The sequence below is a fragment of the Tachysurus fulvidraco genome, chromosome 1 (assembly GCF_022655615.1).
Source record: "Tachysurus fulvidraco isolate hzauxx_2018 chromosome 1, HZAU_PFXX_2.0, whole genome shotgun sequence".
In the NCBI taxonomy this organism is placed as follows: Eukaryota; Metazoa; Chordata; class Actinopteri; order Siluriformes; family Bagridae; genus Tachysurus; species Tachysurus fulvidraco.
The window spans coordinates 18,426,945-18,449,956 of NC_062518.1; the positions used below are offsets into that span (position 1 = coordinate 18,426,945).

The window sequence follows — 23,012 nt, forward strand, 5'->3', positions numbered from 1 at the left end:
CACACAGTGTTGATCAGTTATTATTACACTGATAATGAATACAGAATATTTATAAAACCTGAGCTAAACTACGTTTACAAGCTAATGAGCTAGCATGATATTTACCTAGCCTGTTACTAGTACACAAAACTCAGATGTTGTGATGCAAAATATTATAGATATTACCTATTTTATTACTTATGTTACATTTCTAAATAGTTTGTTCTTTCATTTCAGAAATGCTAAAATGTGACTCAATGGCACATCATTTAACTTACCACCAATTTTACATTATGTGAATTACAAAAAAAATAAATAAACAGAATTTGAGGGGGACATGGTGGATACGTGGTTAGCACGTTCGCCTCACACCTCCAGGGTTGGGGGTTCGATTCCCACCTCCACCTTGTGTGTGTGGAGTTTGCATGTTCTCCCCATGCCTCGGGGGTTTCCTCTGGGTACTCCGGTTTCCTCCCCCGGTCCAAAGACATGCATGGTAGGTTGATTGGCATCTCTGGAAAATTGTCTGTAGTGTGTGAGTGAATGAGAGTGTGTGTGCGCCCTGTGATGGGTTGGCACTCCATCCAGGGTGTATCCTGCCTCGATGCCTGATGACGCCTGAGATAGGCACAGGCTCCCCGTGACCCGAGAAGTTCGGATAAGCGGTAGGAAGTGAATGAGTGAGAGTGAGACAGAATTTGATTTCCTATAGTGTTACACAGCACTGGTAGATATTTAATATCTATGTTTGATTTGATATTTGAGTAGCACTGCACTTGTATACTCCTCAAATCTGACTCAATCTTTCAGACCTCCAGCACATTGATGGTGAGAAAAAGTACTGATGATGTTCAGAGATGTTTGTAGTTGCTTTAATATTTCAGTTCTGTTGGTCTACATCATTGAGAGAACTACAGCTTTGTCTTCCTGAAAGTGAGAAAGCGGCCTTGTTGAGCTGGGACACACACACTCGAGTGTACACTTCACGTCGGCGTTCACTTTATTTCAGCACAAAAACATTCATAATTTCAATCTCCCAACACTAAAAAGTTTATATTCTACTAAATTCTATAAATATACTTATGTGTTGTTCAAACCTTTTCTTCTGGAGGTAAAGCTGCACTAAGTAGTGGGTTACAAAAGGCCAGGCGAAGAGAAACGCCACTGAGATTTGTGAGATGGCCGATGGACAGATGAAAAGATGCTATTGAATAAGATGAGTTAAATAAACTGCAGATGTACAGAAGTCATTACAATAAAAAATAGCTTCAGCTGCTTACACCTACCTTTTCAGTGTGAGCTCTATGAGGAGCACAGCGAAGAGCGAGCCTTTCCACCTGAGAAGAACATCACATCATCAATCATTATTTCTCCTTCTAACCAGCAGAGATCACTGTTTCCTGATAGATCATCGTCCAATCACTGAGTCTGGTTCTGATTTCAAACGATCACAACAGTCTCCTACTCTACAGAAAAACGCATTGTAGCTAAACATATCAAAGCATAGTTTTTTATTAATATTATAAATAAACAATCCACACCTTCTGACCAATCAGAATGCAGAACTCAATGCTATCAAAATGGTCTTCCTCACCTGTGACACGGCCCGAGCCTCCAGCGTGTTCAGTCTCTCTAACGCACTCCTCATGTCCTCCTGTAACCGTGACAAAACCACAACAATCTGTGCCTTCAGCGGCTCCGTCACAGTGCCCTGTCCGGCTTCACGGTCATCCACCAACGTCTCTACATCACTGAGACGAGTGACAGACTCTCCTGATAACTTACACCCTGAAGGAGAAGGAAATACACGCCAGCAACTCTTAACGCTCTACATCTGTTAAACACGATTGTTAATGGATTTACATGAACAATTCTGGTAGTTTGGACATGTGTGTATTTTGATGGTAGCTGTACTGGACACTATTTAGGGTGCAAAGTCACGTGCACTCGATATGAACCCTTGTGTTTTGTTGTTACATGGTGTAGGAGTCTAAATAACGGATATTAAAGTAAATCCCTCGCCTCTTCCTTTCCCTGCTGACAGGATGACAGATTGGACCGGTCCATGTGCCTCTTTGCAGAAGGGGGGAAGTGCTGCTGCTCCCTGTGGATTTCCATCCTGACTCCCACCCTCATCCTTTGTGTTTCTCAATCGCCCCTCCGGCCTTTTGGCTCGAGCTGCAGCTGCTCTGAGACCTCCTGAACCCTGGGGGAGAGGAGCACACACTCAGGTTTATACCACTGCTGAGGGAAAAAACACACTACATCAAGTACCAGAACCGGGACCATGGACTGCTTTCTCAATCCACTACACTTAAAACACTCCAGCTGTGTGCTCTTTAATACCTGCTTAAATATTAAATAAAGGCACCTGAGGGGCAGGGCTAAGAAACAGTGCTCACTGCTGGTTATATCACACACACACACACACACACACACACACACACACACACACACACACACACACATACACGTTTTTTACACACGTGAACCCTCACATCCTGTTCTGATCCCTAGCAATAAAATTTATTATGAGCTGTACAAAAAAGGTACAAAAGAATCAAATCAGTAAAGAGAGTCACTCTGGACCAATCAGGAGAGAGTTGGATGAGCTCAAAGTTCTTAAATAACAGGAGGTGAACACCCTGGAATGTAAACGTCATTGTCTTCATTCTGTGTGTTTGTGTGTGTGTGTGTGTGTGTGTGTGTGTGTGTGTGTGTGTAAGCACTGAGAGCAAGACTGAAGACAATGGCTTGGAACACGCACGTTCTTCAGGTTTCCCAGCTGAGGAACACACACGTCAGGCTCCATAGCTCAGTGGTTAGAGCACTGGTCTTGTAAACCAGGGGTCGCGAGTTCAATCCTCGCTGGGGCCTTCAAACAACGTTTTGAAGATAAAACACCAGAAGCTCAGGTGCCTCTTATCTAAAATGTCCGGGGCTGCAATAACTGTGAAAGACGCTGGAATATTAACCCTTAAAGCCACAGCAGAACCTTAAAGGAACCGTGATGGTCATCAAATGGTACTAAAGTAGAAAAGAATAACATGGTTACAGAAACATCTACGTTTTGTAGTAAATTCCGTGAAAATGACACGGTTTTGTTTTATTTTCTTATTTAAATAGCAATGTTATAAACACTAATCACTTATTCTAAACTGTTCAGCACTAGGACCCTGAGGAGCAGAAGCTCTTTCCCTCTAAACGCCACACCATGCTTCTGAGTGCAAAAGTTTGTGCCACCTACTGGCCCTGTGCTGAAGGACAATACACTGTTCTGTGTTTTCTGTGACATTCCGTTTGTGCATGTTTAATAAAAATGTTTTTATCTGTAAGTCGGGAATAAACTCGACTGAAGACAATGTTGTTAAAAGCAGCTCCTAAATCTTAAAACTTCATTCATCAAGTGAACTGAAAGTGAACTGTTGCGTTTGTACCTCTTTAGCTCTCACTGAGTCACTCCACACATCACCCACAGACTCGTCACATGACTGTTCCGGCTCACTGGCATGGCTACTGTCTGTAAAGCAATCTGACATCATCAGTGACCTCACCACTCAGCACCGCCCACTTTCACAGTGATTACAGTACGTGGTCTTGTGTTTATCTTCCGATACCATCCGTGATGAGCTGAAGAACATCTCGTCTCGTCCCTCATCTTGTCTCGTCGGCCGCACCTCCTTTACTGAGACTGCTAAAGAGGCCACGCCTCCTTTACTGAGACTGCTAGAGGCCACACCTCCTTTACTTAGACTGTTAAAGAGGCCACACCTCCTTTACTTAAGTCCTATTCGGACTGGATTAGTTTAATGTGGGGACTTGGGGGTAAAGTAATTATTACCAGAGCTTCTCTGTATTTTAGTCCCGTCCGAATGCGCCATCTCGGTAATCTTTACGGACAATGTCAGTAAAGATTACGGCGACTTTTACCTTCTGTAAAAAGGTCCGGAAAAATTACCTCAGGTAATACTAATCCCAATCCGAATCGACCTGCTGTAAACATGTACGGTAAAATTCCGTCATTTCCTGTTTAAAAGTAGTTTTTGGCGTGTTTTTCAAGCATGGAGGTGCCATGTTGTCTGTTTGCGCACGTGATAACAGGAAGCGACGTCATAAGCACATGACGACGAGGAGGTTACTGTGGTGCGTAAAGCGAGTTACCCCTCCCACTTCTGCTAGTTTTACTGAGATGTCTTGTCCCGTGCGAATTGGCCAATTAATATTACAGACATCCTGAGGTAAAATTGCATTACTCCACGTCCCCACGTAAAACTAGTCCCGTCCGAATAGTGCTTTAGACTGTTAAAGAGGTCACACCTCCTTTACAAGGACTGCTAAAGCGGCCACGCCTCCTTTACTAAGACTGCTTAAGAGCTCACACTTCCTTTATAGAGACTGCTAAAGAGGCCACACCTCCTTTAAAGAGACTGCTAAAGAGGCCACACCACCTTTACTGAAACTGCTAAAGAGGCCACACCTCCTTTACTGACACTGCTAAAGAGGCCACGCCTCCTTTACTGAGCCTGTTAGGCCTTAAATAAAAATTATTTTAATAAGAGCAATAAGAGAAGAGTGAAGGAATAAATATTTACCTTCAGAGTCATCATCTACATCTCCTGCAGAACTTCCTGTCCACTCGTCACTGCTTCCTGTTTTACAAAACTGACATGAGGCTAGTGGAATTTTATCATAACAACATTTTTGTGAAGTGAAAATTAAATTTTGGTCACTATCACAATAAATGTTTTTTTGTGATACATTTTGTGACATGCAAATTAATTCATATTTATAAAGAATATAATAAATAATCATTTACATATTTTATTGCTACTTATTAGTTACTTTTTTGTTTTTGTCTGTGTTTTGTTTAAACTCCTGCTCAAAATTCCTCTGTATTGTTAATGACACCTGAGGACGTTGACGTCTCAGGTTGGCTGGCCGTCTCGTCGTCCTCGTCCTTATCATCCTCCACCACTTCGTAAAAGGGTTCGAGCACATCCAGTAGGTCGGACACCTCCTCCGTCACAGGAATCATCTCCAAAATCTAACAAGAGGAAAAGAATCATCCTGATAGAATCAACTCTTAAAACGAACATGACTCAAATGAAGCAACTCACCAACAGAATCTCCTCAACGTATGCCTTCATGGCGTCTTCCTTAGACATGTCACCCAACGCTTTCCAGGCCTCCCTGTACACACACACACACACACACACACACACACACACACACACACACACACACAATTTACAGTTTTTTTTTACAGAATATTCACCAGGCTTATTTTATACCTACTGCATTACTGTAAATACATATTCATAATATATGTATTCATATACATAAATACATATAAATACATATAAAATTAAAAATATAAAGAAAAAATTTAATTACAATATTTTTAATTTCAAATTATTTTTTTTAAATAACTGCCAAAGTTAATTAAGGTATCTTTATTTTTATCATTATTTTTCACTTTATCACTCAAAATGTTACTATTCTTTAAAAATAATCTAAATTTATTACTTATTTTAGTAGTTTAATTAATGATGTTTAGTAATAAGTAAACCTCTCACCACTTGGCTTCACTCAGTGTGTCTCGGCTGCAGGGATCACAGGATCCGACTGTGGCCTGTATGTGGTATGTGCTAAACCTCATCAACATGTCGTCAGATGGCACAAAGGCACCTGGGGGGGGGGGGACAGAGAAAGAGACAGAGAAAGAGAGAGAGAGACACAGAGAGAGAGAGACAGAGAGAGAGAAACAGAGAGAGAGACAGAGAAAGAGAGAGAGAGAGAGAGAGAGAGAAACAGAGAGAGACAGAGAGAGAGAGAGAGAGAGAGAGAGAGAGAGAGAGAGAGAGAGAGAGAGAGAGAGAGAGAGAGAGAGAGATTACAATGTGTGCAAGGTTTAATAACATAATGTTTGAATGCATGATACACCAGAGAATCCCATCATGGCGACATAATACAGTGTAATAACAGGTTATTACCATCTGCAGGTAAAGTCCTCATCACTTTAACAGCAGCTTCAAATCTTCTCTGATGAACTGATTTGTTCTCCATCTCTGAAGACAAAAACTATTAAAACTACAAACGGCAGCAATAAATGAGGATCGTTTATGATATAATCACATTACTTTATTCTTAGATGAATGTCAACTGCTCGAAGTTAAAAACATCATTGAGTTATTTAGAGAAATAAACCTACTACAGTTTACTACAAAAATCATTTAAACGAACAGAATAGTACGTGTGTGTGTGTTGTAGCAGCAAGCATGGATAAAGGGGACAATACAGTCAGTGTCTTATCTATTAATACTAATCCTGTCTGTGCTGCATGGGATTGTGGAGAATGTAGTTTTAACTCTCTGGAATTGCTAAAAAAAGTGCGAGGATTTAAACTACAAGACCCACAAATCATTTCGGCATGCGTAATTAAGCCCATTTACACGATGGCTGAGTCCAAAATGACTTCTTATTGGGCCTATTGTGAACTCTCTCTCTCTCTCTCTCTCTCTCTCTCTCTGTATATATATATGTATATATATATATATATATATATATAAACACACACACACACACACACACACACACACACACACACACACACACACACACACACACACATATATATATATATATTCATTCATTTTCATACATATAAATATATAAACATAATACACACCGTTATAACTGTTTTTAACTGCAGTAATAAACAATAACAAAGTAACAAAGTATTTTAAATATGTGCAATAATAACAGAAATTTTGAAAAACGTGCAATATTACCTATGTGCAGTATACATCTTTTTTTTAATACATTTTGTTTTGTATATACTGTATATTATATTATGTCTCTATTCTTTTTATATATTTGCATTTTATTACTCTTGGCTACTGTAACAGTGATATTTCCCCATTGTGGGACGAATAAAGGTTTATCTTATCTTATCGTTATCTTATCTTATATATATATAGCTTATCTTAACATAAACATATATATATAAACCATAAGACCCTTTTGTGTGCTTGGTTTCAGTATAAAAGAAAAAGCCTTTAAGTCCTATTCAACACTGTAGCTGATAATTCGTTAATACTCATGTTAATGCAATACTTTAACGTCACTACTGATGTATTATCAACACATTTTATTCCTACAAAACATCACTGTTTGAAGAAAGAAATCACAGCGTCACGGCACTTCCGGGTTTCCGTGGTGTTTCTCATCACTCTACCTACCGCATCGTTTTCCTATTGGACGATCCATTAGCGCAGCCAATCAAAACACAGCGCGATGCGATCAGGCGCATAAACAGCTCGAGCCTCAATCTATTCCTTCTGTTCGATTCTAGTTTTCGATTCGATTCCCATTTTGATTCTGATTCCTCGTGTGGGAAAACAATACAGAATAGTTTTCTCGGTTTTCTCGGATTTCGATTCCAAAAGAACTCCATAGTGACATTTTTTTAAGTTAAATTAACTGAAATGTTCTTCAGGAACATAATATGTTAGTTTATTTGTGCTTGTATATATATATATATATATATATATATATATATATATATATATATATATATATATATATATATATATATATATATATATATTAATTACAATTTTATAACAAAAAGACAATTTATTTACTAAGACCCGTGAATAAAATTGTAAAGGTTTAGTAAAAAATCGTAAAAATTGTATAGGATGGTTAAACATTGATCTGTTCTATAGACATACTACAAAGTTAGTGACAGTAAATGCACCCGAAAGCATAAATATATACGAATAAGAAAGCAAAACAACTAATAGTTTATCGTAATTAGTAATATTAGTTATAATTATGTATATTATAGGTATACATAAGTGTTTAATGCCACTTCATGATCTCTCAATCAGTTCTGATGAATCTTTATCAGCGCCTGGAGTCGACTCTGTGTTAGCAATGAGCCGAATCGGAGAGTCGACTCTTTGCTGGAGCTCAGCTGTATAGGCAGTGTGCTCGGTGTGAATGGAAGAAGGTTCGCAGGCTTCAGTAATGCAGAGGGGAGTAAAATGGCAGAGCTACAAATGCTTTTAGAGGAAGAAATTCCTGCTGGGAAGAGAGCTTTACTCGAGAGCTACCAGAATCTGTCCAGGGTCGCTGAATACTGCGAGAATAATTATGTGCAGGTAATGAAAAGAGCAAGAAAGGGATGAATGAAGAAAGGGATGAATGTCGGTGCGTGATGTTGCGGGGAATCTGTAATCAGTCTGCAAGCAATCCAGCTCACATTTACAGGAAAATGTGTGTGTGTGTGTGTGTGTGTGTGTGTGTGTGTGTGTGTGTGTGTGTGTGTGTGTGTGTGTGTGTGTGTGTGTGTGTGTGTTTTATTCCCATCACATGTGTGCGGTGCGGATTTGAGGATGTGGGGATTTGTGCATTTTGGACGGAGGGTGTGTCAGTCAGTCATCTCTGATTCTGCTGCTGCTTCATGCATGAAATGAGAGAGAGAGAGAGAGAAAGAGAGAGTGACAGAGAGAGAGAGAGAGAGAGAGAGAGAGAGAGAGAGAGAGAGAGCAAGAGGGAGAGAGAGAGAGAAAACGCTGAGTCTGAGATCAGATGCTGAGATCAGATGCTGAGATCAGACTCTGGCCTGTACGATTTGCTCGCATTGTGTTTAGATGTGAATGTGATCTGGGTTTTGATGGCACTGAGCTGAATGCATGCAGGGCTTCACATTTCACATGCAAAAAAAAATGATTCCTATAACTCAGGAAAAGCAGATTTCTGGAACATCACATTGATTACTGAAGATCATCTGGATAATAGAATGCATTATTATATGAGCTCATATTTATTTCTATTAGAGTATCCTGTATGAGATCTGTTATTTTAGATATGTTAAATAATATTAACGATGCTGATGATGTCTAATAATGAGCTTATGATCGTATTTACGATTCTAGATGAAGTGTGTAATGTCATATCACATAGTTATTGTAATATTTACAACTGATATGACATCTGCTTTGATCCTACTGGGCCCTGATTGGTCAAAAGGTGTAATCGTTTCCATAGTAACAGGAACCCGTTAACGGAGACTCGTACTCCGAACAGTTATTGATGGAAACAGAGTTTACTACGTGATCGACACAACTTCTGACCATAAACTCCACCCCAGAGACATTGTGGGAATGGATATGAGGTGTGTGTTTTTTTTCCGCACTAATTCATGTGTTCAGACGATCCAGTTAGCTATCTGGAGTATAGCTAGCTACATGTTGGCTTACTATCTATTATTAGTGTAATAATATCACTGTTTAAGAGAAAAAACACACTATTCTCCACATGTTATAATCCATCATTGGATTTAACTGCTCTCACCGAGTCACTAAGCACTTATTAGTCGCTACAGGTCATATTTAATTCATCCGCTAATCGTCGCCAGGTTAAATATTCAATCGTGATTAAGAGAAACCGAAGTCGATTGATTATAGATGTGATTTATTTAAATAAGCGTGATCCTTGTGATGTAAAGATCATTAGTGGTTTCTTTTCCTGGTTTAAAGAATTTTCTATACGCATATATGTTAATTGACAGAATATAAGTTCTTGGAACTAATGACTAACCTGTTGATATTTTACCCTATCGGACGAAAGATGGCGTTAGACTGATATAACAATTAGATCATTATTTTTTGTTTCATAAACATAACATTCATTCATTCATTCATTCATTCATTCATTCATTCATTCATTCATTCATTTTCTACTGCTTATCCGAACTTCTCGGGTCACGGAGAGCCTGTGCCTATCTCAGGCGTCATCGGGCATCAAGGCAGGATACACCCTGGACGGAGTGCCAACCCATCACAGGGCACACACACACTCTCATACACTCACACACACACTACGGACAATTTTCCAGAGATGCCAATCAACCTAGCATGCATGTCTTTGGACCGGGGGAGGAAACCGGAGTACCCGGAGGAAACCCCCGAGGCACGGGGAGAACTCCACACACACAAGGTGGAGGTGGGAATCGAACCCCCAACCCTGGAGGTGTGAGGCGAACGTGCTAACCACTAAGCCACTGTGTGCCCCCCCCTCCATAACATTGCTGTATTAATGTGACTAAAAACTGGAGAAGAAGCTAAAAGCATGTGTCTGTGTGTGTGTGAGGTGAAAGTCTATGTATTTCTCTCTGTCTCTCTCTCCAGGCTCAGGATAAGAAGAAGGCCTTGGAGGAGACTAAAGCGTACACCACCCAGTCTCTGGCCAGTGTGGCGTATCAGATCAATGCTCTGGCCAACAACGTGCTGCAGCTGCTGGACATCCAGGCGTCTCAGCTGCGCCGCATGGAGTCCTCCGTCAATCACATCTCGCAGGTCAGTCATGTTGTTCCAGGAAGTCAGCAGTGAAAAGTAAAGGAAAAAAGAGAGAAATAAAAGTAGGGTTGGTATCGAAGTGGTTTTGCTGAAATCTTTGTTTCAATTATTTCAGAAAAGAAAAAAAAGACAAAGCTAAATATCTATTTATGTCTCTCTATCTTTTTACTCACTAGTACTTTCTACAGCAAACACTCTGAAACTGCAAAAATTGCATTTTAATGACCTTTTCCTTGATAAGATGTGTGACTATTTATTTGTTTATTTATTTGTTTGTTTGTTTATTTGTTTGTTTATTTTTTTGTTTGTTTGTTTGTTTATTTATTTTAATAGGATTAGCTCTCACATCACGAGCTCCACTTGGAGGATTTAATCCTGAATAAAAGTCATGGCTGGGGAACTATTTTAAAGACACACCATCAACGGCACATGTCCAGTTTTATGAATGCAAAATTTCTTATGTGTGTGTGTGTTGCAGACGGTGGACATCCACAAAGAAAAGGTCGCACGGCGAGAGATTGGGATTTTAACCACCAACAAAAACACATCACGGACGCATAAAATCATCGCCCCTGGAAACATGGAGCGGCCGGTGCGCTACATCAGGAAGCCGATCGATTACACACTGCTGGATGATGTGGGGCATGGAGTAAAGGTCAGTGAGGTTTAAATCACTATAGCTCCGTTTTTGTGGGGTTCACAAGACTTCGCAACCGACACTGACGATAAAAGACGATAAAACTAGACAAACTGTTTATCAGGAACCCATGAAACGTTCTTAGCATGTCTAGCCTTCTGAAGAGGTTCTTCTCTGTAACCGCATCATGCTGTTAGTCGAGTGCTGGAAGTAAATTCCTCTCATACTTTCACATTGTATTGAAAAACAAACTCTCAGGTTGTGTCGGTTCTCTGAGGTAAATTTCCTGTCCTGACGTTTATCTCTTCATTTTATTTCAAACAAGATCAAGCTCTGACCTTTTTGCTGCTCATTGTGTTCCTCAGTGTTCCTCATTAATTAAAAACAATCTGTTTAAATGCCTCTCCTTTTCTCTCACTGCACTCACTCAGTGGCTGAAAGCAAAGGTAAGCTCCTGCCTCTCCTTCTTTATCGACCTATTAGTGTATATATGTGTGTGTGTGTGTGTGTGTGTGTGTGTGTGTGGTTTTGTTTATTGTCTGTGTTTCTGTTTTACAGCAAGGGAACAGTCAGCCTGCCAGGTCCGGGGGTGGGACTTTATCGAGGTCCAATCCGCCTACGCAGAAGCCACCGAGCCCACCCATGGCAGGGCGGGGCACACTGGGGTATGTGCAACTGATTCACATCTTGACCTCTGACGCTTACCAAGCACTGACACTGGAGACTCCTTACCTAAAATGGCAACTGCTACTGTATAGTCACATCTCTGTGAACAAGCTGTTACTATAACAACATACAGTAGTGTAGCGTATTAATATAAATAGAATATTCATCAACAAACATGACGACCAATCAGCACTCAGCAGCACTTAACCTTAATTATTTACATTTAATCGTTAATAAGGAATTTTTGGTTTGATATTTTGAGTCATTGTGTGTGTGTGTGTGTGTGTGTGTGTGTGTGTGTGTGTGTGTGTGTGTGTGTGTGTGTGTGTTACAGGAGAAACACACCCTATAAGACTTTAGAGCCAGTGAAACCTCCAGTGGTGCCAAATGACTACATGACGAGTCCAGCTAGGCTCGGAGGTCAGAGCAGCCCAGGACGCACAGCATCGGTCAACCAGAGACCTCGAACACACAGGTATATCTCTCTCTCTCACACACACACACACACACACACACACACACACACACACACACACACACACATTCTTTATGTGGCGCATCTGCTGTTCAAGTCGCTGTAAGTAAGATGTTACTCAAGAAACTATGATGTAATGCAATTTTAATGGCCTCCATCTGTCCAATCAGAATCCAGAAGGGGTTCAGCAGCACTGCAGTATAAGTATTAGCACACAATTAGCACAAAACCCCCTTTAGCCTCATAGCTTCCTTTGTTCATGTCATTTACTCTGCTTTTCTCTCAGTAATCTTTAACATGTCGACGAATCAGTGTGTCATACTGACATTTCATCAGTTTGTTTTATTAACTTTCTTTTATTTATTTCTTTGGTTGTTGTTGTTGTTTTCAGTCATATGATCACGTCTCGAATAATAATTGAACCCCAACCGAAGGCTCACAGTGGTGTGATGCACTGAATAGCTGAATGGTGTGATTGCTTTGCGTGTGTCCAGTCGCCAGCTGTCTGTCAGCGCTTTTCAGTCCCCTCGCTGGCCGTGGATCTCGTTTCCTCCTCCACACGAGTCCTTTGTACAGCACCAGAGGAAGAGGACGCCAGCACACAGCCCAGAAAACCATGAGCTGCGAATGTTTCCAGGTTTTTGAACAGCTGAGCTGGAGTTACAATGACAGCACAGCATCGGTTCCCACTAGAAGAGTGACATTTTATAGGAAAATATCGGTCAAATGTGAGCAAATATTACACAGGGCTCTGTCACAGGTTTCCCTAGTTTTTTGTTTTAATTTTGCAAAAAAAAAAAATAATAAAAAATCTGGGCATTTCATCCACATCCACAATAAAATTGAGATAAAAAACAAAGATAGTTCTGTCATTAATGTCATTTCCACACATTTCTTCCTCACCTCGAGTCCAGCTGCCGAGGATTCAGACGCGAGTGTTGTTAGCATGATTTCTGTGTATTTCAGTTTACAGTGTGATCTTTTCCTTTGTGCAGCGGAAGCAGTGGTGGCAGCGGTGGACGGGAGAACAGCGGGAACAGCGTGGGAATTCCTCTGGCTGTTCCAACACCCTCTCCTCCTAGCATGGCTCCAGGTTAGCATCTCAGCGGGTATATTAGTATTTCATTTCTAGCCCATCATCACTTTTTACGGCAAGCATGCAGCTCACATCCAATCTGTTTAGCTCATTATACTGGGTGTGTATTTAATGTTTGTTTCTCTCCTGCTATCAGTGGTTCCTCCAGGTCCAGGTCTGGGTCCTGTCCCCATGTCTCAGTTCGGCACAATTTCTCGGCAGATCTCGAGGCACAGCTCCTCCAGCGCCTCTTCCTCTGCCTCCATGGTGTCGGCGACCGGCACGTACCGGCGCGCTCCGTCCAGCTCGTCCCAGTTCTCCGTGCCGCAGTCGCACCTTAATGGCGGTCCCACGTACCCCCAGAACCCAACCCCGGGTCAGTTCCTTTCATGGAACATTCCTTTCCTGGAATGTCAGAACGACGTTGGTTATTATTATTGATTCATCTAATAGCAGACATGACAATAGTATATTAATAATTTATATTTGTGTATATGTGGGTGTATATAGTCTCTGTTGCGCCGCCGCCTCCTCCTGTAGCACAGCTCACACCCCAAATTCCTCTCACTGGATTTGTGGCCCGGGTTCAGGAGAACAGTAAGTGTTTCTCACACACACACACACACACACAAACACACACACAAACACACACTATATAAACAACCAAAATATAAGCGCAAAATGTCATACTCCTTAACTCCTTAAAAAGTACTGAGTAAAAGTCTTCACTACCAATCGGTTCTTCTTGTCCACTAACGTCAGCTGCCTGTCTCCTCAGTTTCAGACAGCCCCTCCCCTCCTCCACCTCCACTCCCCGAAGACACACCCATGTTTGAGGAAGCCGCTCCGCCCCCTCCCCCACCCCCTGTGGACTATGAGGAAGAGGACGCTGCGCTAGTACACTACAACGACCCGTACGCAGATGGAGACCCTCACTGGGCCCCCAAGTCCTACATAGAGAAGGGTAGCTGTCTAACATAGCTAGCTGGTTTTCTAGGTGGTGACTAACACCGTTAACTCTCTCTCATTTTGCCTGAACATTTTTTTTTTTTTAACTTTCTCAGTGGTTGCCATTTACGACTACACCAAGGACAAGGATGATGAGCTGTCCTTTATGGAAGGTGCCATCATCTACATCATCAAGAAAAATGACGACGGCTGGTTCGAGGGCGTGTGCAACGGCGTCACCGGACTGTTTCCCGGCAACTACGTGGAGTCTATCATGCACTATGCTGACTAGCGCTAACTTACGAATGTTTTCACCTGACCTATTTACGTATTTATCGTGTGCAGTGTATTGAGGAAGTGTCTGGTTCTGCCTGATTCAGGTTTTTGGACGTGTTTTGTACATACAGTACTGTATGAACCCTGTCGGTTGTGAATAGTACGTGTTATTGTGCGTGTTTCTTCAGCGTAAAAAAAAAAGTGGTGGTTTTTCTTTTCACATCCTGCCGAACTCTTCCTTCGATTCAGGGAAGACATGGTTGAATGTCGTGATTTACAGTATAATCTGGCTGATGATCCAGGTCATTTGAATTCCATTTTGCCTGCAGTGTTAGCCTACGTTGCATTTTAATTCAAGGTATGTTGCTATTGTGATGCTGTTGCCTTAATATTTCATAGCTACCTTCATTCATTTTGCTACCTTCAGACTGGGTTTCCATGTAGCCAGCTTAGCAACAAGCCAGGTACTTTACCTGTTCTGTCAATGCCTGCTAATGTAACTACATTCCTTTACTGCAAAAGCTATTTAACAAAGTATGTCATTGACAGCAAAGCTAAATATTTCACCCAGATAACTGTGTGTGATAATTTTCCCAGGAAATTTGCTAGCTGGTTAAGGTTAAGCAGCTCTGTTCAGGCTCTGAAAACTATTTAAGTGGCAGAAATTTGGCAAATTAAGTCTAATATTGCGAACCAGACTTTTAGCCTGATACATTTTGTTATGAAACGTTTGCAACCAATTGCATTAACTCACCAATAACTCTTAAACATGTTGCGGATGGACACTTTTTAAAATCGAGGAATTATATAACATGGTGTTACATTGGTTACAGACGTTAGAGGCGTAGAAATACTTTTAAAAATCCGACTAATACGGTTAGAAAGCTAGGTAAAATTTTTGCTAGCAGCGATTATCAACTGCAGCAACTCTATCGCGTAGATTTATGTTGTGTTTTGTCCAGCTTCATCACTTACAGTAAATGTTTAATGTTTACGTTCAAGTACAATATGGATAATTTAACCAGACAGAAGCTAAACAGTGGCGTTGTTCGTTTAGAAGACATGTAATTTATCCCAAAAATGGAAGAATTAAGAAGTATAGTACTCTATTCATTCTGCAGGGCGGATTCTGCTAATCTTCAACTCTTAGTAACGATCATCCCAAATTTTTTATAACTCTTCATTTGCACCTGGGTGAAAATGCAAACCTTGAGATGGAACCGGACTAATTGTTTACATACTATAACAGTCTAATGTTAGCTAGGTTTCAGACGACACTAGCGAACGGTTTACACAATAAAGTTGCTAGTGTGATGTTAGTTAACTTGAATAGTTTCACGTTAGCTACTGAGCTAGCAACTTTGACTACAGGTTTACACAGTGTAATAATTAGCCAAATGTTAGCTGGATTAGCTATTGTTTTATTTATTACCATAAAGCTTGCTGTTTGTTTATTTGTTCATCATACAGTGCTAGCTTTTAGCTAGCTTATACACTTAAATAGACAGTACTGAATGGCTCCTGTAAGCTAAGCTAACTTCTTTGCAGTGTTTTTGGTGGTAAAATGTGTTTTCACTCGGGTGCGAATAGTTTTTATTCTCAGTTACAAAGAAGCACAGCATGAATTTGTAGATCGTCACTGAAATGGATTTGTTTGTCTCTTGAAAACCGATACGTTTGGTTTGATTCAATAGTGATTCCCTGTGTGATGTGTGGAACACGATTACACGGTGTTAGCTTCTCCTCTTCACATTGTACATAAATAAAACCTGTTTTTTTTTTCCTCAGTTGATGTACAGCGGTTTTTATAATAAAGTACTGTCGGTACTTCACCGTCTTCTTCTTGTTCTTTTAAACGTGTACTGTTGTGATGATTCGTTCGCGAACGCGTCGGCTCTTTGAATCGGCTCCTTAAGTGAATTATTCTCGCATCTTTGAGGCTTGTTTGTTTGTTGTTTACTTTCCCTCCTGTTGTAATTACACATGTCGGCCACGTGGGTGTGCTAATGCCTACATCAATACAACATAACCACATTCCTATAACATTAGAAAGATCCCAGTAAAGATTGTATTGGTTTATTCGGTACAAATTTAATCTGCTTTAATTTGCTAGGAAGTAAATAGCCAGATGTTATAATAGCACGTGATGCTTAATTGAATGAATAGAGCGAGAGATGAGGAGGCGAGTCATGGGTTAAAACCAACAGAAGTTCCAGGGGAAAACCTGGTGGCAATTAACTCAGTGTCACATGGAGTCTTCCAGCAGCGCGAGCTTTTACATACACACGCACACACACAGCGCAGAACTTTGCGTAGTGCGCTGATTGCACATGGCAACAGTGATGCCCGAGGATTCATAACCCCGTTTTGGTTTGGTTTGATTTAGATTTGTTTTTTTGTTTGTTTTATGTGTTGTTTTTTTAATGGCACCCATCTCAACGCTTCTGTGGCTCCTGATCTGCGTGGTCGCCTTTGCTGGATGCGCGGCCGAGGTGTGTGCGGGAACGCGTTGCCCGGGCACTTGCGCAGGCGGACAGTGCGCCTCGGGCCGCGGGGAGACGTTGAGGCGCCCGGCCGTACCGTACACCATCATTCACCCGCGCCGCCAGGAGAACACCAGGAGCATCAGTGACACGACGGAGGCGCAGGCGCGAGCACAAACACGGGACGGATGCGCTGGAGACGGGCAGTGCGCGCAGGCCAAGCGGCGTCCGTGCGCCGGGCGTGAGTGCATCACGCACATGCGCGACGGAACAGAGCGCGCGCCCCGGGAGTTCGGAACCCAGAACGGGATTCAGCTCGCGTGTGACGTCAAATCAGGTGAAGGTTCCATGAGTTATATTTGATGAACACGTGATTAAAAATATGCATCCAAGGAATATTAGTGCCTGAGCTAAGAGTCTAATACACCACAACTAACATGTAACAGAAGTCTGTGTCACACCTCGGCTACGTTCCCATCACCTGGAACTAGAAGTGTGACGTCACACAGTGTAGCTGTTAGTTGAATTAACTGTGATTGATGTAGAGAAACAGATCTATTACTGGAGTCTAATAAAAAGCTGTAAGTTATTTTCCACATCTACACTGTTACACATCCACATATCAGCTGCTTAAAATGACTTTTATAGGCCATGAATATACTTACATAAAAAGCTCTTGCTCTCTTTGGCTCATAGAGCACTGATATGACTACATATTTACCTTTAAATAATCTTAATCGGCGACAATCGGTTTTGCTCTCTGCACATGTGATATCGGCTCATTTGCAGTTCATAAGCTTTTAAACTACTATATGTGGAAAAAGAGGAAGGAAAATAGTACAGGGTGAAGGTTTATATAAAATGGTGATTAAGCAGTTTAACCACAAACAGCTGTAATCCAATAGCAGATGGAAGCTGGAGGACCTTTTTGGCAAAGATACGACAATCATGTTCTGCATTCACAGTCAGGGATAAAACACAAACAGACATGTTTTTATGAGTGAACCTACAATCGTAAATCCAAAAATACAAGCAAAACTGGAAAGAAATCAGTAGCTAGCAATCTAACATTTAATGCTAAAGAGACAAGGAACTGTAGTATGAAACAGACAGATCACAAAATACACAAGCTTGTGAAACAGGAGATCACTAAAAGGCAAAGGTTTGACTAATCGTCACCACTCCTACAGAAGGTGTGCACAATCCTGTTTCTAGCCATTTCAAAATAAAACAACACTAAAATATTAACATATACGGAAATTATTTAAACTTATTTAAAGACTAAAATTCTAGTACAAATACACTTACTAATATGATGAAACTCAATGTAACCAAGGTTCCTTAGGTGAAATGACACAAATCGTCACTCTATAAGTCATTATAAGATACTTTCCCCTGTTGCCTATGTTAAACTGCCCAGGCACTAACGAAGTCCCCTCTGAGGATGCCCTGGTCCTGCAGATTCACTTGGATAAGGGGCAGGAGAAGCTTGTGCAGGAGCTCCGAGCTCAGCAGGATGAGGTCAGGCATCTCCAGAATGGGTTGAAGGATCAGCAGGACATCCTGCAGGCCCAGCAGAAAGAGATTCTGGAACAACAGCGGAGGATTTTCGACCAGATGGAGCAAGTGAAGGTGCAGTACCGCCTAGTTATGGACTTCTTCAGAAATGCTGACCAATACAAAGATCTCGAGGGTCATCTGGACAGCATCAGATCTGAGATAAGGACACACACCATGGAGGCTTATACCATGCCCACGGTGGACATGGAGGAGAGTGTGATGGAGTTTGGAAGGCAGATGCGTGGTTGCAGCTCATGTCAAGCAAATGAGTATTGTGATTTTAGTGGGGCTTGGCCGAGATGCGAGAAGTGTACCGTTTGTCTACCAGGATTTTTCCTGGTGTCCCAGTGCTCCATTCACACTGACAGGATGTGTCAGGTGTTTACTTTTACTTATTTTATAAAGCAAAACTACTTTGCAGTTTGATTACAGTTTGATTCACCAAGTGGGGAATCTTTTGACAACTGTGTATGTTTGGCAGGACAGAGATGAATGTTTGGAGATACAGCACTTATGTGGTGATGAACATCAGTGTCTCAACACGCCAGGTGAATCTTCAGATGAGTTTCAAAATTGGTCATTGTGTAATACTGCCTAAAATCTTTTTTTCCCCCTTTGATGTCCTTAACAGATAGTATTATGTCTTCCCTGAAACTCTCTTGTCCAAACAGGTGGATTCAGATGTACGGGAATGTCAGAAAAAGATGCAGCTGCTGGAATGTGTGGTCATTCTTATTTCTACAATAGCGAGCTGCAAGAATGCCAGGCTTGTTCAGAATGTGATTCCCAGAACATGGCATATTCTTGCTCAGCTATGAGGGACACAGTTTGTTCCAGCTCATCTGAGACCAGATTGTCCCTTTCCTGGGATGGTGAGGTGTCTCCAGTCAAAGGTGCCAAGTTTCCCAACATGCAGTTGCACATCCAAGGCCACAGTGATGGAACACTTGTTTCTTGCACAAACAGTTGGTTAGTTCTGCATCAGCATGGACTTGTCTGGGTCGACCATAACTTAGCTTTGAGGCACGGATGCCGTAGTTTTGTCCAAGCTGGCTTGAGGGTGAATTCCAGTGAGGATGGAGGAAGGGACCTAAGCAGTGTGCGCATGGAGCAAAGGGACGGAAAATCCCTCCAGAGCATCAGTGTAACCGGGGTGACCATTGTGGATCCAGGTCACACATTGTCCCTGTTTCTCAAGAGCACTAGCAATCACTGTAATGCTGAAAATGAGAGAGTGCACTTTCAAAGTGGCCTCGTGGCACCATTCAGTTTGCTTTGGCTTTCTCATGATACGGGTGCTGTAGCTATGACTGCTCAGACAGTGGTTTCAGCTCATTTCCATACCAATTACCAACCTTCCTTTCGTACGTCTTCCGTCTCTGATCCCTACATGGTGACTCTGACCCATGACAATCGTGGTATACGCTTTACAGAGAAGGGCACGGTGAAATTTGTCCTGCAACAAGCAGTCTACTCAATGGGTCAAGCCTGTATATCTGAGGGATTCTTCTTGCTAGTGTATGTCAACCGCAACGGAAGCAGTGTTGAACTGACGCGAGTCTTCAAGCCTGGTGTTCACTACAGGGACACATCCATATCTCTTTCTGCTGTTGCCACAGTGGACGCTGGAGACACTCTCACTTTTGAAATTCTAGCACCAGTGCAGTGCAGTGTGCGGTACTTCAGTGATGACTCTGGAATTAGCATGCTAAGTCTGATGTGGATCCCATCAATCGTGTCCTCTTCGCTATCAGCTACAGTATCCAACAGAGGTCTTCCATTTGGTGCTGTAAGGAACAAGCCCTTGTTTTTTCACCAAACATCCCCAGCAGTGGCTCAACTACAACTAGCTACCACAAACAAGCCACATGCACATCGTAATTTTATCTTCAGGGAGGCAGGAACAGCTAGCATTGCTCTGGACTTGAGGCTGATACACTCCTGCAGCGTGATTGAACTTACTTTGGTTCAGCAGGGAACAACACCAACAGTCCTCGCTCGCCAAATCGGAGGTCAGATGCCAGAAGGGAGCGAATGGGCTAGCTTAGGCCTCAGGGTGTCCGTTATGGTGCAAAACAGCACCGAAGTGTACGTCACAGTGGACTGCATGCGCGGACGCATTAACCAGATCGGCCATGAAGCAGGAAGTAGCATTTCCATTCTCTGGATTGCAGCATGAATTTAACAGGAAGTTATAGCTTTTATACCTTCTACAGCATAACAAGAATTAAGCAAGTCAGAGGTTTTCGCATGTTTGTAGCTTTATATTTAGCTTAGCACAGATTGTGGTGATTATCTAGACTAGCGTGATTAGCATGATTATATCTTGCTAGTTCTCATGGTGACACTGAATGATTTTTTTAATATTGTTAAATGATAGCTATCGCGCAGCTTATACAGTGATATGTGACAACATGCTATCTGTGTGTGTGTGTGTGTGTGTGTGTGTGTTTGTGAAACTCATTGCCATTGTCTATATAGCTTAGCTTTAGCATTAAGGTTATAGCCTGCGTTCATGTTTAAATCTTTTTGAGCTTCATTTTGTTTAGTTCCACGTATTTAAATGTCAAGTAAACACTTTATTCAGCTGCTGTCATGCGGGTTTAACGTTTATCGTTTATAACGTTTATCTTAATAACCAAAGACTTTGAGATGAAGTATTTATATTCAGAATATAAGTGTGTATTGTGTCAGCTAGTACCGTAACAACACATCTTACTTTTCTAGGATTTTTGTAACGGAAATTACATTTTTTGTGACACATTTATTCCTTAATACCAAACGTAGCTGTGGCTGTTTTATAAATCAGTTATGTGTTATGAGAACAAGACAAGTGAATATATCAATACAAAGTGCCTGAAAAAGCTAAAACGTCTCACACACTCTGGGTAGTTAATGTCGGCTAAATGACTAGCCTCGTTAGATAGTTAGCCTTGACTAGATTTATTAAAGTCATGCAGTAACGCAGATGAAATGGAGATGAGGACCTACAAACTGTAAGCTTGCTGGCATGTACGTAGCGTTAGCACAACATTAGCATCTACTGTAGTTTGGGGTTAATGGTGTAACACAAGTTCCATTATGTTTCTTTGCTGTTTACATTATATATATATATATATATATATATATATATATATATATATATATATATATATATATATATATACGTATATATATAAAACAGTAGATTTTAGTAAATAACCCAAACGAATAAATACATTTTGTCCTACTGAAGACAGTAGCGTGATTTGTTCTTTCTTTCTTTTTTCTCGTCTGGATGCTTGTCAGAGTTTAAGCTCTGATCTCGACTTGAGGCAGGAGATTTGAGGAATAACAAACACAGCTCACTCGTGGACAGAATTGAAGGCAGCTGTGGAGGCGCAGATGTTTCTCGTTGAAGACCAGCGGCGGAAGATCAGCATCGTTTCAGATCATCCTTTCGTATGTGAGCGTAGCGATGTGGTGATTTTACACGTCCTGAACAATCGCTGACTGGAACTTCATCCCCACACCAGCTGAAATGTTGATTCCTGCTAAAATGTGGGTTTTGTTTAGGAATGCACCGATTTCTCTTGCTTCTGTACTGAAAAAGATGTAGGTCTATAAGCCATATAAGCTAGCACTTCAGGATCATGGCATTTGGAGTGAATTAGCAGTATGTGTGACATCATGCTAAAGTTATTCTATACGCTGAGGAATGCTGAGGATGGATCCCTTCCTGCTCCTAATGTAAAACACACACTTGTCCTTAAAGGGTCCTGATGCGCACCACTCGCTGCCATTAACAACCTCGATAAAACCTACTTCAGACAGAGATTTCACTCCTGGAGGACAGGAGCTCGTCTATTCGAGGTATTAGTCGTCATAATGATTTTGACATAAATCAATAAAGAGACTTTCAGAAGCTATCTGTAGCTGCTACTGGACAGGCCAGGCTAACGTGAGCATACCGATGCTCGTCTTGTCTGTAACTTGTTTTGTGGGCGTGGCCTATTCTAAGCTATTTCATGTCTATCCTTTTATGCTAATTAATGTAACCTCACAGTTTAATGATTTAACAGTATGACGGCGGTGAGAGTTTAGCCACCAGATCTGACCAGGATCTTTTCCCAGAATGCACCTTGCCCTGCGCTGAACTCGTGATGCCACTGTGTAACATCTGGACTGATTTCAGCATCTGGCCAGTTGTGGTTTGTTCATCTCGGCGTGTGTGGAATTAAAGAGCGTTTGATCGACGCCACACATCCGAGCTGCTGGTTAGATGAAACCTGATCCACGCTTCAGTTTCAGAGCTCCTTCAGTTCAGCCACCGAAACACTGTTTATCTGTTTAAAAACAGATCTATCTATCTATCTATCTATCTATCTATCTATCTGTCTGTCTGTCTGTCTGTCTGTCTGTCTGTTTTCTCGACAGTAAGAATTCAGACTACAAGCAGTTGTTTACTAGTTATTTATTGATTGACACACAGTTGTATGAAGTGTTTCTTTCCTCCCACAGTTTCTCCATCTTCTCTTCTTCTCCCTCTTATTAGTGATTGCACTCT

The 23,012-nt window shown here is 41.4% G+C and overlaps 3 protein-coding genes and 1 non-coding gene across 12 annotated transcripts; 3 read left to right on the forward strand and 1 right to left on the reverse strand.

The window, feature by feature from the left end:
* Window positions 1–549: 549 nt before the first annotated feature.
* On the reverse strand, window positions 550–7,352 carry acbd5b (acyl-CoA binding domain containing 5b). 8 transcript variants are annotated; one of them, XR_003441597.2, is made up of 13 exons: window positions 7,221–7,350; window positions 5,973–6,047; window positions 5,556–5,667; window positions 5,097–5,169; window positions 4,888–5,023; window positions 4,572–4,628; window positions 3,417–3,511; window positions 2,002–2,185; window positions 1,574–1,767; window positions 1,266–1,316; window positions 1,077–1,183; window positions 753–977; window positions 611–670 (listed from the first exon to the last, which is right to left on the reverse strand). XR_003441597.2 is itself a non-coding variant. In XM_027153671.2 (12 exons), exons 1-12 carry the CDS (start codon window positions 7,246–7,248, stop codon window positions 860–862), a joined length of 1,218 nt encoding a protein of 405 aa, XP_027009472.2. In that variant the 5' UTR covers window positions 7,249–7,350; the 3' UTR covers window positions 550–859. The 8 variants fall into 8 exon arrangements, 6 of the variants coding, with proteins under 6 accessions (XP_027009472.2, XP_027009471.2, XP_027009475.2 ...); XM_027153671.2 differs by having other exon boundaries at window positions 550–977; window positions 3,417–3,499; XM_027153670.2 differs by having other exon boundaries at window positions 550–977.
* On the forward strand, window positions 2,784–2,856 carry trnat-ugu. The gene has a single exon. It is a non-coding gene; the product is annotated as a tRNA-Thr (tRNA).
* A 514-nt stretch (window positions 7,353–7,866) lies between the features above and the next one.
* On the forward strand, window positions 7,867–16,231 carry abi1b (abl-interactor 1b). Of its 2 annotated transcripts, XM_047817068.1 has the most exons (11): window positions 7,869–8,147; window positions 10,179–10,346; window positions 10,825–11,001; window positions 11,415–11,429; window positions 11,542–11,648; window positions 11,984–12,124; window positions 13,120–13,217; window positions 13,357–13,575; window positions 13,710–13,796; window positions 13,978–14,163; window positions 14,264–16,230. In XM_047817068.1, exons 1-11 carry the CDS (start codon window positions 8,031–8,033, stop codon window positions 14,437–14,439), a joined length of 1,491 nt encoding a protein of 496 aa, XP_047673024.1. In that variant the 5' UTR covers window positions 7,869–8,030; the 3' UTR covers window positions 14,440–16,230. The 2 variants fall into 2 exon arrangements, with proteins under 2 accessions (XP_047673028.1, XP_047673024.1); XM_047817072.1 differs by lacking the exon at window positions 11,415–11,429 and having other exon boundaries at window positions 7,867–8,147; window positions 14,264–16,231.
* Window positions 16,232–16,586: 355 nt separating this feature from the next.
* si:ch211-252f13.5 lies at window positions 16,587–21,565 on the forward strand. Its single transcript, XM_027153666.2, has 4 exons — window positions 16,587–17,243; window positions 18,327–18,844; window positions 18,948–19,014; window positions 19,138–21,565. The coding sequence occupies exons 1-4, from the start codon at window positions 16,847–16,849 to the stop codon at window positions 20,643–20,645; spliced, it is 2,490 nt and encodes an 829-aa protein (XP_027009467.1). The 5' UTR covers window positions 16,587–16,846; the 3' UTR covers window positions 20,646–21,565.
* Window positions 21,566–23,012: the final 1,447 nt, after the last annotated feature.

Bases quoted from the DNA above. Each gene is read 5' to 3' on its own strand.
- acbd5b (XM_027153670.2), bottom strand. From the start codon at position 7,248: ATGGATCGTCCAATAGGAAAACGATGCG. The intron at 5,668-5,972 runs GTAATAACCTGT...CCCCCCCCCCAG, and splicing joins GAGGACTTTACCTGCAGATG to GTGCCTTTGTGCCATCTGAC. The intron at 2,186-3,416 runs GTACAAACGCAA...CCTCTCCCCCAG, and splicing joins ACTCAGTGAGAGCTAAAGAG to GGTTCAGGAGGTCTCAGAGC.
- abi1b (XM_047817068.1), top strand. From the start codon at position 8,031: ATGGCAGAGCTACAAATGCTTTTAGAGGAAGAAATTCCTGCTGGGAAG. The intron at 13,218-13,356 runs GTTAGCATCTCA...TCCTGCTATCAG, and splicing joins TCCTCCTAGCATGGCTCCAG to TGGTTCCTCCAGGTCCAGGT. The intron at 14,164-14,263 runs GTAGCTGTCTAA...TAACTTTCTCAG, and splicing joins CAAGTCCTACATAGAGAAGG to TGGTTGCCATTTACGACTAC.
- si:ch211-252f13.5 (XM_027153666.2), top strand. From the start codon at position 16,847: ATGGCACCCATCTCAACGCTTCTGTGGCTCCTGATCTGCGTGGTCGCC. The intron at 17,244-18,326 runs GTGAAGGTTCCA...TAAACTGCCCAG, and splicing joins CGCGTGTGACGTCAAATCAG to GCACTAACGAAGTCCCCTCT. The intron at 19,015-19,137 runs GTGAATCTTCAG...TTGTCCAAACAG, and splicing joins TCAGTGTCTCAACACGCCAG to GTGGATTCAGATGTACGGGA.